At 32.7% G+C, this 15,761-nt stretch overlaps 2 protein-coding genes across 2 annotated transcripts in view; both read right to left on the reverse strand.

The window, feature by feature from the left end:
* The window catches only part of TPH2 (tryptophan hydroxylase 2), a gene marked incomplete at its 5' end in the record, with an annotated part of 91,543 nt that extends 82,014 nt beyond the window's left edge, over positions 1–9,529 (reverse strand). The window contains 4 exons of the mRNA XM_081958434.1: positions 2,134–2,234; positions 2,355–2,538; positions 3,928–4,080; positions 9,425–9,529. Of these exons, the coding sequence (XP_081814560.1) occupies positions 2,134–2,234; positions 2,355–2,538; positions 3,928–4,080; positions 9,425–9,529 (543 nt within the window). The remainder of the gene's footprint in view (positions 1–2,133; positions 2,235–2,354; positions 2,539–3,927; positions 4,081–9,424) is intronic.
* A 2,159-nt stretch (positions 9,530–11,688) lies between these two features.
* The window catches only part of TBC1D15 (TBC1 domain family member 15), a 41,736-nt gene continuing 37,663 nt past the window's right edge, over positions 11,689–15,761 (reverse strand). The window contains exons 15-17 of the mRNA XM_081957329.1: positions 14,805–14,921; positions 13,828–13,914; positions 11,689–13,017 (exon numbers count right to left, since the gene is read on the reverse strand). Coding sequence (XP_081813455.1) covers positions 12,814–13,017; positions 13,828–13,914; positions 14,805–14,921 — 408 coding nt within the window. The 3' untranslated portion in view covers positions 11,689–12,813. The remainder of the gene's footprint in view (positions 13,018–13,827; positions 13,915–14,804; positions 14,922–15,761) is intronic.

The following is a 15,761-nucleotide window of genomic DNA, read 5'->3' on the forward strand; positions in this document are numbered from 1 at the left end:
GGGAAGTGATAGAAAAAAGGATTAAATAAATCATCCAAGTTTTAAATACTTATGAACATTCTCATTCATACCACCTTCAGAGCTGAAAGCAGTTTACCCACATCCAAGAGGGGAAAAACAACTTTTCCCAAAATGAAATATTTTAGTAGTTACCCAAGCATGTTTAAGATTTAGCTTCCAAAATTTGCTCCATATTTTCTATATCTACAATTGCAAGTATCTGTTAAGTAGAGCTTTTTTTTCTCATTGTATTATTTATTTGTTGTTATGATTAACTTGCCTTTCAAGCTTCAAATCTTACCAAGGCCTCTTAGAATCACTTCTGAGCAAATTAACAAAACCAGAATAAGCAACATTAATAAGTAACTAATAGGGCTTTTATTGGAGGTATTTTCCTCTACCAGTCTCAGCCTCAAATCTTTTCACAAATACTAAAAGATGATTGTGTGGCAGATGGAATGGCGGGGGGGGGGGTTCCTGCCATTATATCTTTGCCTATTCTGTGTCCCATGGATCTTGGGTAAAGATGTCCCAAACATGTTTTTTTCAAAAAGTAACTGGATTTCTTAGGTTTTTTTCCCTTGGAAACATTTTAGCTCTAAAAAGTAAGAAATGAAGAAGCTTCTTGGATGAGAAGTAAAACATTTTTACTTCTCAAACAGAATCTGATGTCTTTCATTTATTTATTGACTGGAAATAATCAAGTAGATTTTAACTTTCTTTGGATTATAAAGCAATCTTGAAGAACCTTGCATTTGACTTTATTTCATTAAAATAAAGGCCAGACCCTAGAGGTATTATTCTCAGAAAACAATGCTGAGGTGTATAAACCATTGAGCTTGGGTTCCAAAGCATTAAATATGTAATATTTGATTGAGCTTCAAGAAAGTCCAATTAGCTTCTGAAAAAACACCTTTGGGATAACTGAATCCAAAGTATTGTACAGCCATACTGCACAGAACTCCCCAACATTCCCTGAGGGAACTGATCAATTCTGGGTACAAACTCCCGTGATTTTTTTTTCAAAAAGGCAATGGGACTTTCTTGATTTTTTTTCCTTGAAAACATTTCACTCCTCATCTAAGAAGCTTCTTCAGTTCTAAAAACTAAGAAGTAAAGAAGCTTCTTGGATGAGAAGTGAAACATGTTCAAGGGTAAAAAAAACCAAGAAAGTCCAGTTGCCATTTGGAAAAGCACCTTTGGACAACCATGACTTGGATGATTGAGATAGCAGGAGAATTTCCAAGAGAAAATAGAACACACCTTCCTCAAATTTCCAAAATACTACCAAATGCCTATGTGCAAAATACCCAGTATTGGATGAAAGCCCTACTCTCACCTCTAACATAATCCTATGAAGAACAGGGAATGAGGGTAGGGATAGTAATAGTTGCAGAGTAAGTTCCTGTGCGCTTTACATAATACATGGTATTGTATCTCTACTATTGGATGATTTAGGAGTTACAAGATTTACTAAAAGCTGACTTTACTCCATGAGGAGTGAGCAGAGGCAATAATGAAAGCAAGACAAACCGTATCTATAGGTTAATTTCCTCAGGTTTTGGATGCAATGGTTTCAGGCAATACGTGAGCCTGCAGACAGTGAAACATGAGCTGAAATGGGGCCAAAGAATTAAAAATAAGGGAGGGAAAAACACAAAGATCCTGTGTGCCAGCTGCATTCCTGCTCAAGTATGCTAGGATTTCTACTTTATAATTATCTCCTGGAGTGTTACCAGATTTCCATATGCCTCCCACACTCCCTGGAATGTTAATTTAATATCTATATTTTTAAAAGCTCATACAGCAGTGTGCCTGAATATCACTATGATTTAGAACTATAACTTTTGCATTGTTTGCAATGAAGAGAAATGAAAATTGCCTCTTAAAGTTCCCTAGTGTACTTCTGAAACAGAAGCTGCAATCCACAAACCCATCTAAATTTGACATATGAATGTTCCAGAAAGACAGAAATACATCTGAAGACAAATCAAAATGTGAGGTCTGTACTTAAACAGATTGGACCAAAACTGCTTAAGATAGATAATGTATTGCACTCATTCATTTAACTCATTTGCTACATTATTAGTAGATTATTTGGTCAACCTCTCTGGATCTTCTCTAAATACTTACAGGATGATCTGCATCCAGTTCGGAGCCATACATGAGAACTCTCTGGGAACATTTATCTAATTCAACAATCTTTCGGGGAAACCAAGGCACACAGTCCAGCTCTGGAAAAAACAAAGAGATGGAAGGGAATCAAACATTTTTCCCTGCGTCTTCATACAAATGGGCAGATTTTATAATAAAATGGGTGGAAAACAGATGAGGAAAAGAAACAATAGTCTTGCCTTCCTCATCAGTCCAGATGTTTTCTGGAGGATTCAGAGTCACAATGTTTGTTTCATACTTTAACAACTGAATGAGTTCGTTGAATTCTTTCTTGGTACAGTCACAATCCACAAAAATTTCTACCTCTGAATTCCTTCGCTTGGATTTTCTGGATTCAATATGAACCATACTCACATGCTTCTCCTGAAAACAGATGAAAAAAAGAGTTAACCCAGGAAAAGCAGGAATTAAATGCTTAGGCCTTAACAGGTGGTAGTTTAGAATAGATATCCAGGTATTTCTATTAAAAGAAATTAAATATTTGTGTATCAGCGAGAAATAAACTACTATAAAATTATTATTTCATTCACTCCTTTATTGCATTATAAATCTCCATGGAAAAACTAAGATAATTAAAATTTAAAATTGATTTACCATGGCAACTTCATATAAAATCATCATTCATATATACTAGAAATACTACTAATTCCATACCAAATTTATGACGAGCAAAATAGAAAAAAATGAAATAATTTGGTAATACAGTAGCATTGTTCTGTCATCTATAACTTTCCCAAAGAGAAGGCCAAATGCATGATAAAAATTCCACAGCATAGAAATCCCTATCAACCCAAGACTTACTACTGTTCATTATCTAAGTACTGAAATACTATGTTTTACTTTAATAAAACAGTACAATATATAGCTGAATAGCTCAGATGCATAACATTGGCTAGATGTATAACTTAGTCAAGATCTAATGTTTTTTAAAACAGCCCTTGCAAATAAAATAACCGAACTGGCAACCCTAAATTGCAATTGTGAATTCTGTGAACTTATTCCAGAGAAATTTAAATTTAGATATGCCATTTGATTTAGACTTCAGGGTACTAATGATTGTTTTAAATGGTTCAGCTAGTATTTTAAACTGAATGCAGAAATAAATAATTAGGCAATAAAGTTAAATAGCATAAGAGCTAATCTATGAATCTCAGTTAAAATATTCCAACTTCTGAAATTTATCTCCATGTGCTACAAAGCAGATTGCAGTAGCTGAAACAAATAACTAAAGCAAGAATGGAGGAAGACTGGACTGGATGTTTTAGATGAGTATGTTAGCTGGAGCTGGAGCTAACAGAAAACATTTCTAGATATTGCTACCAATCTTGGTATCAAAGGATATTAATAATTCCAAAACTATTATTGAAGATTGAAATATATTATTTCAGAAAACTGAAAGTACAGGCTAAGCCAACTCATAATAAACAATTACTTCTAGCATGTCAGAAGCAAGATTCTGATTTGCAGTTAATATACCATAAAATGACCAGCATCACTTTACACTGTAATGTGGTTTGATTGACTTTAATTGTTCATATTGTGCAAACCAAGCCATTTTGGATAATAAATCATGGAATGGCCAAGCACAATGTGTGAACTCAGTTGGGTTCCTCACTAATCAATGGATTGGTGTGGTAAGTGAATCTAGTGTCTTGTGATTTAATAGACATATTATGCCTATTTCATACAAACACGATGCACATTTTTCAATCAATATATTATTATGAAAATAAATAGTAAAATAATTTTTACCTGGAAAAGTCTGAGAGCTTTTACCAAGCCACCAACTTCATTTTTTAAAGAAAACACGACAGCAGTTTTACCACCTTCAGATGTTGACTCATTCTTGCTTGTACCTTTATTAGCCTTTTTATCATCACTTCTACCAGAATTTGTTTTGTTTAGCTGAAAGAAAATACAGATCACAAGAATTTCCACATACCTCTCAATAAAAAATTAACCTTTCCTTTATTTGATCTTAGAATTTATGTAGCTCTTTCAAAAGTGAAGTTTTGCTTAGTTTTTTCCTCTTTCTTAAAAAGCACATTCAGGGCCTTTACAGGTTGTTAGCAATTATAGGTTGCAAACATAAATGAAAGATTATTTTAAATGAAATTTAAAAAGAGCATTGTAGAATGAAAGCTGTTACAATCTCATTTTTTCTTTATTTTTAAAACTAATATTTTGCTCCCAATTGAAAATAAAAACTTCCCAAGTTTTTGGAAAACAATTATGGATTCTGAGGTCCACATTATAAATTCAAACATGAATGGTGTGCAGAACATTACATCCCTTTCCCATCACAGGTGCCTTTGAATACCGGGGAAAAATTCAAAGAACACAATTTTCAAATTATAAAAGAAGCAGTTGATAGAAAAAATAACTTGCACTTTCTTTATTGTCTTGGAAAGATTTGTTCATTTTTGCTTGCATCTGAATTTCTCATTCCAGTGGGTCTACATAGGGCTGGGGGAAGGCTGAAATGCATGGTTTTACTCAGAGTTGGGTTCTTACCGGCTGAACTGGTTGTAACTTGGTGGCCTGGGTCACTGGAACCAGCAGCAACCCAGGCCTGCCACACCCCCAAACCGGTTCTCTTGGCGGCGCCATAGGCAGCGCCATCTTGTTTTTGCCTTCTGTGCATGCGCAGAGCAATTTTTGTTGCACTGTGCATGCAGGAGCATCCCTGAGCAAACTGGCAGTAGTGGCAGCCAGAACCCACCCCTGGTTTTACTGAGTAACAATTTAAATGTATTGGTTGTGGGAAAGAACAGAGAAAGCTTCCTAAGCATTGATAAACAAAATGAAAGGACGATTTAGATATTGCCTGCCACCAAAAAAAGTAAAGTTGGGTCAATCACTTGACAAACCCATTACACCTATGACCATTATACAGCTTAGAATCATAATGAGGAAGCTCCATTACAATTGTAACTCAAGGATTACCTGAACATATTTTTAAAATATCAATTCATACTTACAGGCTCAGTGCAAAACAGGCTTGAAGTATCTTTCTATATAGGTTGAAAACTTGGAAGAACAACTCTGCAAAGTGAACTCAAAGGTGCTTTTTCAAAAGGCAATTGAACTGTGTGGTTTTTTTTCCCTAAGGAAGAAGATTTGCTTCTCATCCAAGAAGCTACAACAGTTCTGGAAGGATGATGGGTATAATGGAAGGATTAGTTCTGACAGGATGGGTAGTGGGGGTGGAAGGATATTTTTTTTTTGGCAGACATCTGTCATTAGCACTGTCCCTGAGAGCTCTTGAGTCCACTTGGGGGTTTATCTGTTGAGAGAGGGCTGCCCAATGTTAACATATCTCTGTTAAGAGAGAGGCCATTAATGTTAAAGTTGAACAGCCCTCTCTCAACAGGGGAAGGGATACAACAATTCCAGTCTACAACACAGCCCTTGAAGCAGTTCCAAGATGATTCCACACCCCATTTGCACTCTGATACTGTGACCGTGAGGGCATAGATAAACCCCCAAGGAGCCTCAAGAGCTCTCAGGGAGAGTGCAAACAATCAGATGATTGGAAAGGAATATGATCCTTCCACTCCCTCTCCCATCCTGTCAGAACTAATCTTTCCATTGCCAGTTCGATTAAGCTTCTTGGATGAGAAGCAAAACGTCTTTTTCTTCTTCCTTAGTAAAAAAACAGTTAGATTGCCTTTTGAAAAAGCATCTTTGAGTCAACTATGATCTGGATGATTGAAAATCTCCAACAGACATTCTTCAAAGTGAAATTTCTCGTAGAAATATAATTCCTTGGAAAAATCAACACATCCCCTAAGTCAAAGTAATGAAAAATAATTTTCATCAACACTGAATGCCCTTACACTACTTTAAGTAAAACACAATTAATTTTGTTTTAATTAAGGAAATCTTTGATCACATGGCTGAATGGATTAGTTTGCTTTCAGCAATGCCCATCTGTAGCACGAATTTAGAATACTTAGATATAAATAACAGTTAAATGATATAATAGCAATTTATTCAACATTTATTACCTGAAAAAAAAAGAATTGAAACAAGGTACGTATATGATGCTTACTTAAATGGCCAAAATATACTTATAAGATTTCTTTTTAAAGAAATGTGCTTTTAATAGTTTTTTATTCAAAATGTTCATACTTTCTGTATTTATATATTTCATAACATATTAAGAAAATGTTTACTATTCCTCTTGTTTTACAGTTCTTATATTTTTAAAGTTTTTACCTAACTATAATCAAAGAACTAAAATTATTTGATGGAGATGAAGGAAGAGAAAATTTAGTCTCACTTATTATGAAATTGATTATAATAAGAGATATTGTTTATTATATTTATAATTACCTATTCAGTGGATACTCTACAGGAAATTAAATATACAGGATATAACACAGAAGCTAACAATGTTATGATGTTGAAAGATGTATGAATGAATGAACGAATGAACGAACGAATGAACAAACATGGGGATAGCTACTCTCTTCTGCATAACAGAATCATTATCTACAAAGCTATTAAAGACATGCACAAGTATCTTTATTTTAACCTTGAGCCAAATGAGGAATCAATAAAACTTACAGAACATTAATATTATGCATTTAGTAACTGGATCTTGGATTGTGAACCAATGGCAATTCTTATCTTGTTTCAATCTCTCATATCAGTCACTATTTGTGACTGCAAAAATTGAACAGCCTCTGAATATTTCCAACATAGAAAGGTTTCAATCTTTTTTTTATTTGCCTACAAACAAGCAAATCTAATAAAAAACAATGCTGTTTACCTCCAATGACATGGATAAATAGGATATATAATTTAGATATTCAGAACATAAGCCGTGACAAATACCTCGAATAAATTGCAGTTGTTATGGCCATTCAGATTAAGTTTACCTTTGGTATTTACTGTCATTTGATCAAAATGATATAATCTCTGTTAGTCTTGCAAAAATTTTATTTTACTGCATGTATAGTTTAAAAACTTAACTCGTTTATCTTAGTTCTAGCATTTTACAACCATTTAATCTTTATTTAAATAATAGAAACAATACAAAAATTATTTTATTGAGATTTTCAGGTCTTTGACTATAATTTTAAAAAATATATTCCCTGAAAAAAAAATCTCCCCAAATATACGGTATTTGTTTGGTGCACATAACCAAAGACCAAGATTTGCAAATTGTCATGACAACCATATGTATTTTTCTGTTTTTTTACATGAATAAAAGGTATACAAGTTGAGAAACTGTATCCAATTATACTTCCCAAACAGATGCTATACTGTGCATGAAGCTAAACAGAAATGTTTCTATTGTTATATGGCTTGCCTGTAATCCTACAAACAGAAAATAATTATACATGTAATTTGAAGGATTCCTAACTGAACAGACCAACTTCCATCAGTTTACTCAAGTCTACTCATTTGTGCTACAAATAAATAAAAAATTACAAGTACCTTATTGTGCTTCAGGAGGAAAATAATCTACACTGATAACTTCCCCAAATATTTGTGTTCATATTGTGACTATTCCTAAATATAATTCATGTTTAATTATTTTCCTACCATATTTCAAACATTTAGAATTGTGATTTCCTTTTGATCACCTAAAACTATGAAGATCAAGAAAACCATAGAAATTAGCAGTACAATGCTAACCTAGTAAAACATGTTACTTAGATATGGTGTTTGTTCACAACAACCTATATTCTTAGATAAATTTACAAGTTTTTTTATACAAAGTAACTGCTGTTAAATTATCAATTGAATTAATGGCAAGACTTGGTTTAAGAAAACCACACTTGGCTTAAAAAAAAGAACTCATCACAACTGAGTGATTATACAGCTATAAGATCTTTTAAAAATCCTACTAAAATGCTATAAATATATATTTATAGTGTATTTTAGTGATTTTTAAAATTCTAGTGATCTTTAAAAAAATATAAATCTAATAACAGCCTCTCAAACGTTGCCTACCTTAACCCAAATAAAAATGATATAGCACTTTTAGTTTTTATGAAAATGAAGCACTTTCTGAAAGAAGCTAATAGGTCAATATCTCAAATAAATTGTAATCAAAGAATGTGATATGAATGTGATAAGACACATATAGAGAATGTGAATCTGATAAGACACATATAGTTGTATACAATATGAGGCTTTATATACAGAAGTATAAGTCCATTATATTACAATATAGCCAGTCAGTTTAAGAAGGAAACATAATCAGGATTGCTAAATTGAAAACACCACCAATAGGGCTGTTCTAGGAAACACCATCATCACTATCCTAGAGACAGATAGAAATGGAGATAGATAGATAGATAGATAGATAGATAGATAGATAGATAGATAGATAGATGATAGATGATAGATAGATGTAAGTATAAACACACAGAGAGAAATAACTTTGTGACAATAACATCATCAGAGAGCAAGAACCAGCTTCTTAATCTTAAATTATTTGAGGAAACATTGTAAAATGTGTAGAATTTTAATATTTATTTAGGTTAAGCATTTTAATGTTATAACAAAGGCTGTGTATAACAGTAAGATAATTTTTTTGTTTCTTTATGTCTACTTTTAGGTATAAAATTAAGCCCAAAGAGGTATGATTGAATTTTCAATAAAAGTGTTATTATCTTTTTAATAGAAGGCCAGATCATAATATTATTTATATCAATTATTAATATTATTTGTTGTAGTAATAGTATTCAAATAGTTTGAAATATTATACCCTTCTGGTTTGGTTTTAAATGACAGCCACAATGACTGCCATCCCTGTGTTTTATGATTTCAGCAATGCATTCAATCTTTTTAAAAAATCTTACATGTAAATTCAACCACTTTCCCTGGAAGAAAATCTTACTAAACCAAATGTGCTTATACATATAAGCTGCTGTAAGTGGCTAAAAAATGTGCACTTAAAAAAAATTCAAGGAAGAGAAAGTAAATCTTCAACAAAGACTGGATTAACTTCCACCATTAGGAACATCCATCACAAAAGTGAAGGCTACAATCAATTGAATTAAAGTTTTGTCTCAAAAAATCTATTTTATAAAAAATGTTTTGATAATTTGTAATGAGACAGTTGTGTTGCAGAGAGTAAGGAGTGATTCCTAAGCTTTTTCTGAACAAGCAAACAAATACATCTGTTCAGTTAAAAGGCCCCAAAGAACAGTCATCTGGAAATGCTTGAACATTTCTAAAACAATCTGACAAGATAATGGTTTGGTATCTTTAAACGCTTGATACTTACAGTTGCATTCCTAGATAATGGGTACTCTTGAGGCACAGCTGAGTCCAGTGAAAGGCCCCGTCGTGCCCAGTATTTGCTGGAGAACATCATCATTGCTGGCTGCATGGTGGGAGCCCTACTGTGTTTTCCCTGTTCAGAGCAGGAGGAAACAGGTTTGCAATGCTGCCTGCAGGGAGCTGTCCAGCAGTTCAGCACTCTGATGCTGAACAAGAAACACTTCAAGCGCCTCTCACCTCCCCCAGCAAGGGTTTTTATATGCCTCGTGAAGGACTGATGAAAGACTGATGAGGATTGTCACATGAAGCACACTTCTTTCTAGACTCCTCTTCTGTTTTATTCCTCTGACTTGTTACTATTTTTTAAAAGTACTATACTTTTATCAGTGGACTTCAGAAAGTTTAGCACTTTCTTTACAAAGAGCCGTTTAAACATTTGCAAGGCATTCTATTACCGAAGATTGATACTCAAAGCAAGATGGGCAGCTTGATGTTTCAGTTAACAAGAAATGCACTTCTCATGTCACTGAATAAACATTACATTTTTAAAAAGAATGAAGAGAATCTGATACTTTTCCCAGGAGTGTTTTAATATTGTCAGAAGCCTTCACACTATAATCCAATGAGTATGATTACAGGATTAAAAGTATTATAAAGATGTTTTATTGATTTACAATTCCTCCTTTACCTATTTTGTATATATAAATGAGGCAACTGTGTGAAAGATTGAGATTAGCAACTGACATTAGACCAAAGGAATCCTTCTATTACTTATTGGTGAAGTATCATATATAAAAATAAATACTTAGTGCATAAATTCTAAAGTATAGAGATTGTGCAAATATTTAAATATTATAGTTGTATTATCCAATTAGACTGTATTATCTGCTTAGACTCATAGATGTGTTCTTTAACCAAATACAGGTGAGGCTAAATTCCCAAGAACTTTGGCACATGATTTAGATGTAGGTTTCTAGAACTCTTAACAATTCATTATAGACAGGTACAATAAAGCTCATTACTTCGTTTCTTATAAAGTCCCACTCCCATATCTATTGAAGAGCTAATTTGGTTGCATGAGGATTTCTGTGGTTGCATCTATTGGAAATGGTGGGACTACCTTCCTTAAGAGCCTCCTCTTATTCCACCTGGCTGACTTAAGGTAGACAGGCTTTATGCATGTCAGATATTTTTAAATAAGTATTATCACTGGGGCTATTGTGTTACAATTATTCAGTTATTTCCAATACCAAATCTATTTGACTATTTTTATGAAGACATATGGAACATGGTTTTGATAATGAGGTTGTCATGTAAGGTAAATGTAATGGAAAAAATCAGAATTCCTACTATGTGCATAAATATCCTAATTATGCTTTCCATATTTCTTTCCACATTGAATGTTGCAAGTATTAAGGAAATTTTGTGTGTGTGTGGTGTGTGTGTGTGTGTGTGAGAGAGAGAAAGAGATTACATGTCAGCTTTGTGTTCATTTTGGAATCATGCCAACAGACAGCAGTAGAAAAAAATATATCCTGCAGTTGTATTAACATGATAATGTAAAAGCCAACGTTCTATGAGAGAACAAAAAGGGCAAGATAATCCAAAAATTATTTCCTGTAAGCAGGAAATGAAAGCCTAGAGATGTTAGGTTTCTTGCCATTTGCCAAATGGGGTATTTTGTTATTAACTGATAAAAGATAAGAATCCCAAACAAATTAAAGCCAAGGACTACAGAGATCTCACCTTCTGATATCTGTGTTAATAACTTGCCATTTCATCAGTTCTCTCACATTAATGCAACAATTTGCTTTATCTTTTCAGCAACTAAAACCACAGGCATATTTCTTCACTCTCAGTAAGTTCTTTTTCAGAATGTATATAGAAGAAATCGAATCTTTTGGAGACAGATTGCATTTGATAATTGGGAAAGACTTAATATTTCCTTCCCTTTTTCTTACAGCTACTTTAATCATATTGGAAAAAACAAGCCTGATTTTCTATTGGCAGAACATGGATTAGGATGTCATTATGAAAAAGGGATTTCTAGAGCCTGACAAATGTCATGAGGATCACATTTGTGTTTTCAAGCTTATCTGCAGAAAACCAAAATTCAACTCCTTATTTACGCATACAACACCATCACTAGCCTGTTTATTTTATAACCAAAGTATTAGGCCATAAAAGAACTGAATGCCTCTCATGAAACACTGGAAATTTAGGAACTCTTTTTTCGGTTTTCCACTAAATATGTCTTAATTAAAAATCTTTTAAGTAAACTTTGCATTTTATTTCATAATATGTACAATACTCTTCCAATAGAAACAAATACATGAAATTATATTTCACATTACTATAAAACATCAAATAATCGCATAGAATAATCTTATATTTTTCTCATATGCATGTAACGGTCTACCCTAGGAAACTCCAGATTTTGTTGTGTCGCCAAAGGGAGCTTAGGCAGAACCAAAGGAAGGAAATTAAAATTTCAACTTTATTTTTATCTGTTTTCAAAAAGTTTAGTCTAATATAAAGGCAATTTAGATTGGTTATTATTAAACAGTAATACTACTATTCAGCAAAGATAAACATTATTAGTTAAATGAGCAAGAAAATCTTGCTAAGAATATTAAGTTGAGAACCTAAATATATTTAGACATTTATCCTTCTTTAGAAAAATGATTTTCAAAAATAGTTAGGCTTGAACTGTATATTAAAACCTGGACAAAATTATCTGAATTACCAACCAAAGTTGTTTTAGTCAAAAATAGAGTTATCCTTTAATATTCATACATCTGAATGCATAAGTATGTATGCATAAGAAAGGTGTGAAATGCAAAAATGCCATCCTAGATTATGCAAAATTCAGGATCAGGGACTTCACAAATGGAAATTTTCATTCCAAATCTACATTCAGTCCGCACAAATACTTAGTATTTTTGTAAACATTAGAAAAAGAACACAATCCTTTCATTTACAAAGCTGTGTTGTGGAAGTTGCCAACTTTAACTTAGGAAATAGTATAGAAGAGTTGTAACACTTTAATGATATCCAAAACTATCCATACCCAGGTATTTTCAAAGTACAAGGAATAGATCCCTTATTTCATGCCATTCATGCTGCCTGATTCTCATTTCACTGAAAACAAAAAATGCACTTTTATACAAATGTGTTAAGGAATGTTACTGGAAAAACGGAAGGCTATTTTGGTAGAAGAAACTATAAAAATAATGTCATGTAAAGCTTTGATGCAGAAGTATTACAGTACATGATTTTTTCCCCAATTCATTAAAGCTTAATCAACACAAACTCAAAATATCAACCCAAGTGCCTGAAACAAAACAGCTGTAATAAACTGCCTGTTGAACAATACAACCAAATACACAATCATTAGTTTGTGGAGTCTGTGTGTATCACTTGTGGAATTCTTTCATTTCTTTTGTTGGCAGCAGCAACAGGCAAAGAGACGTTTGGATATGCTGATGCAAGGCAACTCATCCCATCAACAGCTTCATCTTCCCCAGCATCTGAATCTGGTGTTGTCATAGCACTATTTTCTAATCCCAAAATTTCACAAATTGCTTGAGGTAATTCCTTTGAAGAAAAGAAAAAAAAGTTCTTTTGATTGCTGGAATGTTATTCCTCTCTAATTATATCCTGCTTTGAAACAATATCCCAGCCAAAAATACCAGACTTCCTAATGCAGAATTAAATTAAATTAATATGACTTATAAATGTAGGCATATGAAGTATCAAATTATACAACTTATTGTTTGATAGGAAAAAGTGAGTAGCAAGTAGCCCTAAAAAAGCAACAAAATACAATAGCCAGGAGTCACAATACTGCAAAAGAACTTATTACTTTCCTAGGACGGGGAAATGCTGCACACTAATATGGCTTACTGCTTTTCTTTAATCTCATCTCATGTGTGCACACAACCTTCAAGTTAACAAAAAAAGGAGGGAAAAGGGTTCAGACTCAAGAAAATCTACAACTTATTATGTTTTCCTTAAAGAGGAAATGCAAAATCTGAAAGTAAGATTTATTTATTTGTTTGTTTGTTTAATTTTATTTTTCACATTTTTAAACCGCTCATCTCTCCCTTAGAGGGACTCTGGACAGTGCATAATAAAATGTTACAATGTAAAAATTATATATGTGTGTGTGTGTGTGTGTGTGTGTGTGTGTGTATGTATGTATGTATGTATGTATGTATGTATGTATGTATGTATGTATATTTAAAGACAGAGAAAGTTGCCATAGAAAAAGCAGCAGCAAGATAGGCTATCATTCTGTGTATTCGTTCTATATTTCCAAATACTGTTGTCTACCTTTTGAAGGATCAGTTAGAACAACCGATGATTTCTTCATAGAATGTTTATAAAATGCATTTCACTATTTACCTTGCAATTCATCATCTGCATAGAAACAGCTTCTGCTTTGCAAAGTACATCATCCACATCCATTTTCATAGACAATTCATTGATATGCTGATATAAAAAAAGCAAAAAAGGTCAGCCTCAAAAAAGCTGAAGAGAGTTATTTTTAATTTACATCTAAGTTTCAGAATGTTGATACCTTCTTTAGCATCTTTTATTAAAAGTTATTGCTATCTTGTTTAATACATTTTCACCACTAGAATTAAAATTTAGTTCTTTATAGTTGTATCTGAAAAATACCCCTAGCTTTAAATCTATTTTAAAATTGAAGGAGAATTTTAGATACATTGAGAATATGGTAACAATGTGACATTATTATTTATCCAATCTTTCCTTTCACTGGAAATATACAATTATTCTAAATTTAGAAATATATTTTGGATAACGTATGGTACAAAAATTACACACCCTGATTGTATTTAGAATTCTTGATACAGTTGTTTTAATCTGGCCAGTTCTTTTTGCTAGGCCACAGCCAAAAAGCTGCATAATGAGATTGGACAACATATGGATTGCAATTTTTCTGTGAACTATTACACTGGAATAGACGAGTGTTTTGCTTGTATTATAACCATGGGTAACTTTATTATTCCATAGCTTAACTTCATTCAACAAAGAATTTCCTATTTCACCTTGATGCCTCTATCCTGGAGCAATGCACATAAGAAGCTTTGTAGTTACTTCAGAACAAGAAAGAAGCTCTCTTACGTGCTTTATAAATCAAATAATTATCATTCTGTATAAGAATAATCTGATTTATAAAATATCTTTATAAATAATTCAGCATTGACCATCTTTCATCACAGAAAAACTATGGCTGACTACTAACATTTATTAACCCTCTCTCACTACTTATTCTAAAATGAAATGCTATTCATTTTGCAAATACAAAACAGAAAGGATAGAAAAATAGTCTCAATTTAATTCAATTTAACAGGTACCTTAAGTATTTCATTAAAGCCATAATGTTTCTCCATTATTTGTTGTTTTTCAGATTCCAGAATAGCACAGCATATAAGAAGGTGGAAATTCTGACAAGGCAAATCTGTCCACATCACCTGGTAAAACATTCAAGTTGCTGATAAATAAAAGACAAGACTCTGGCCATTTTAATAAAAGATTATTAAGAAGGGCAAGCATACAAATCTTTTAAATAAAATTAAATGCAATTCATTTTAAATAAAACTCACTACATTAGTTCATCTCTTACATTTTCTTTAAGCTGTGTGCGCTTGTATTTGATATTTCAGTTGAATCATCATTCAGTTTACATGTCAGTTAAGACTGATTAGATCTATAATATCCAGTCACTAAATTATTATTTTTTCTGGAGAGATAATCACATCAGGAGAAAAATAGTTGGCTAACTTTTAATTATTGATTTCATTAAAGGCTGTAACTATTTTAGTGTTGGTAGTTCTAATGAAACCCTTATCTATATAATTTATGAGCAGAGTATTGTATTTTGTCTGTATAGTTCACTTCTTATTACAGCTTTTTCTGAAGGTCCTGACAAGAAAAAAGGCAGAGCAATCAATATGCTGCCAGCATCAGCCATCTACAACTAACATTAGATATCTCTAATGAGACTTAAAAATTATTACATGGGAATATGTGTTATAGAAAGTCAGGGAACAAAAACAAAAATTGGCATAATGGGGTAAGTAACATACTGTAGACAGTTAGGAAACAAAACTATTTCAGCATGACTAAGAATGAATCTATAATTTTTTAATAGAAGAAAAAACAAACAAGAATTCTGAGTGCTTACTAGCAGGATGCCCTTCCTGATGCCATATGGAATTTGCAACAGATATTTTTTTTTCTTTGAGCCCTAAGAGAGAGACATCTGCACTACCTAGGATTGAGCTCTCAACCTTCCAAGTGGGAGGTGAGTG

This window comes from Natrix helvetica (assembly GCF_964273705.1).
Source record: "Natrix helvetica genome assembly, chromosome: 6".
NCBI lineage: Eukaryota > Metazoa > Chordata > Lepidosauria > Squamata > Natricidae > Natrix > Natrix helvetica.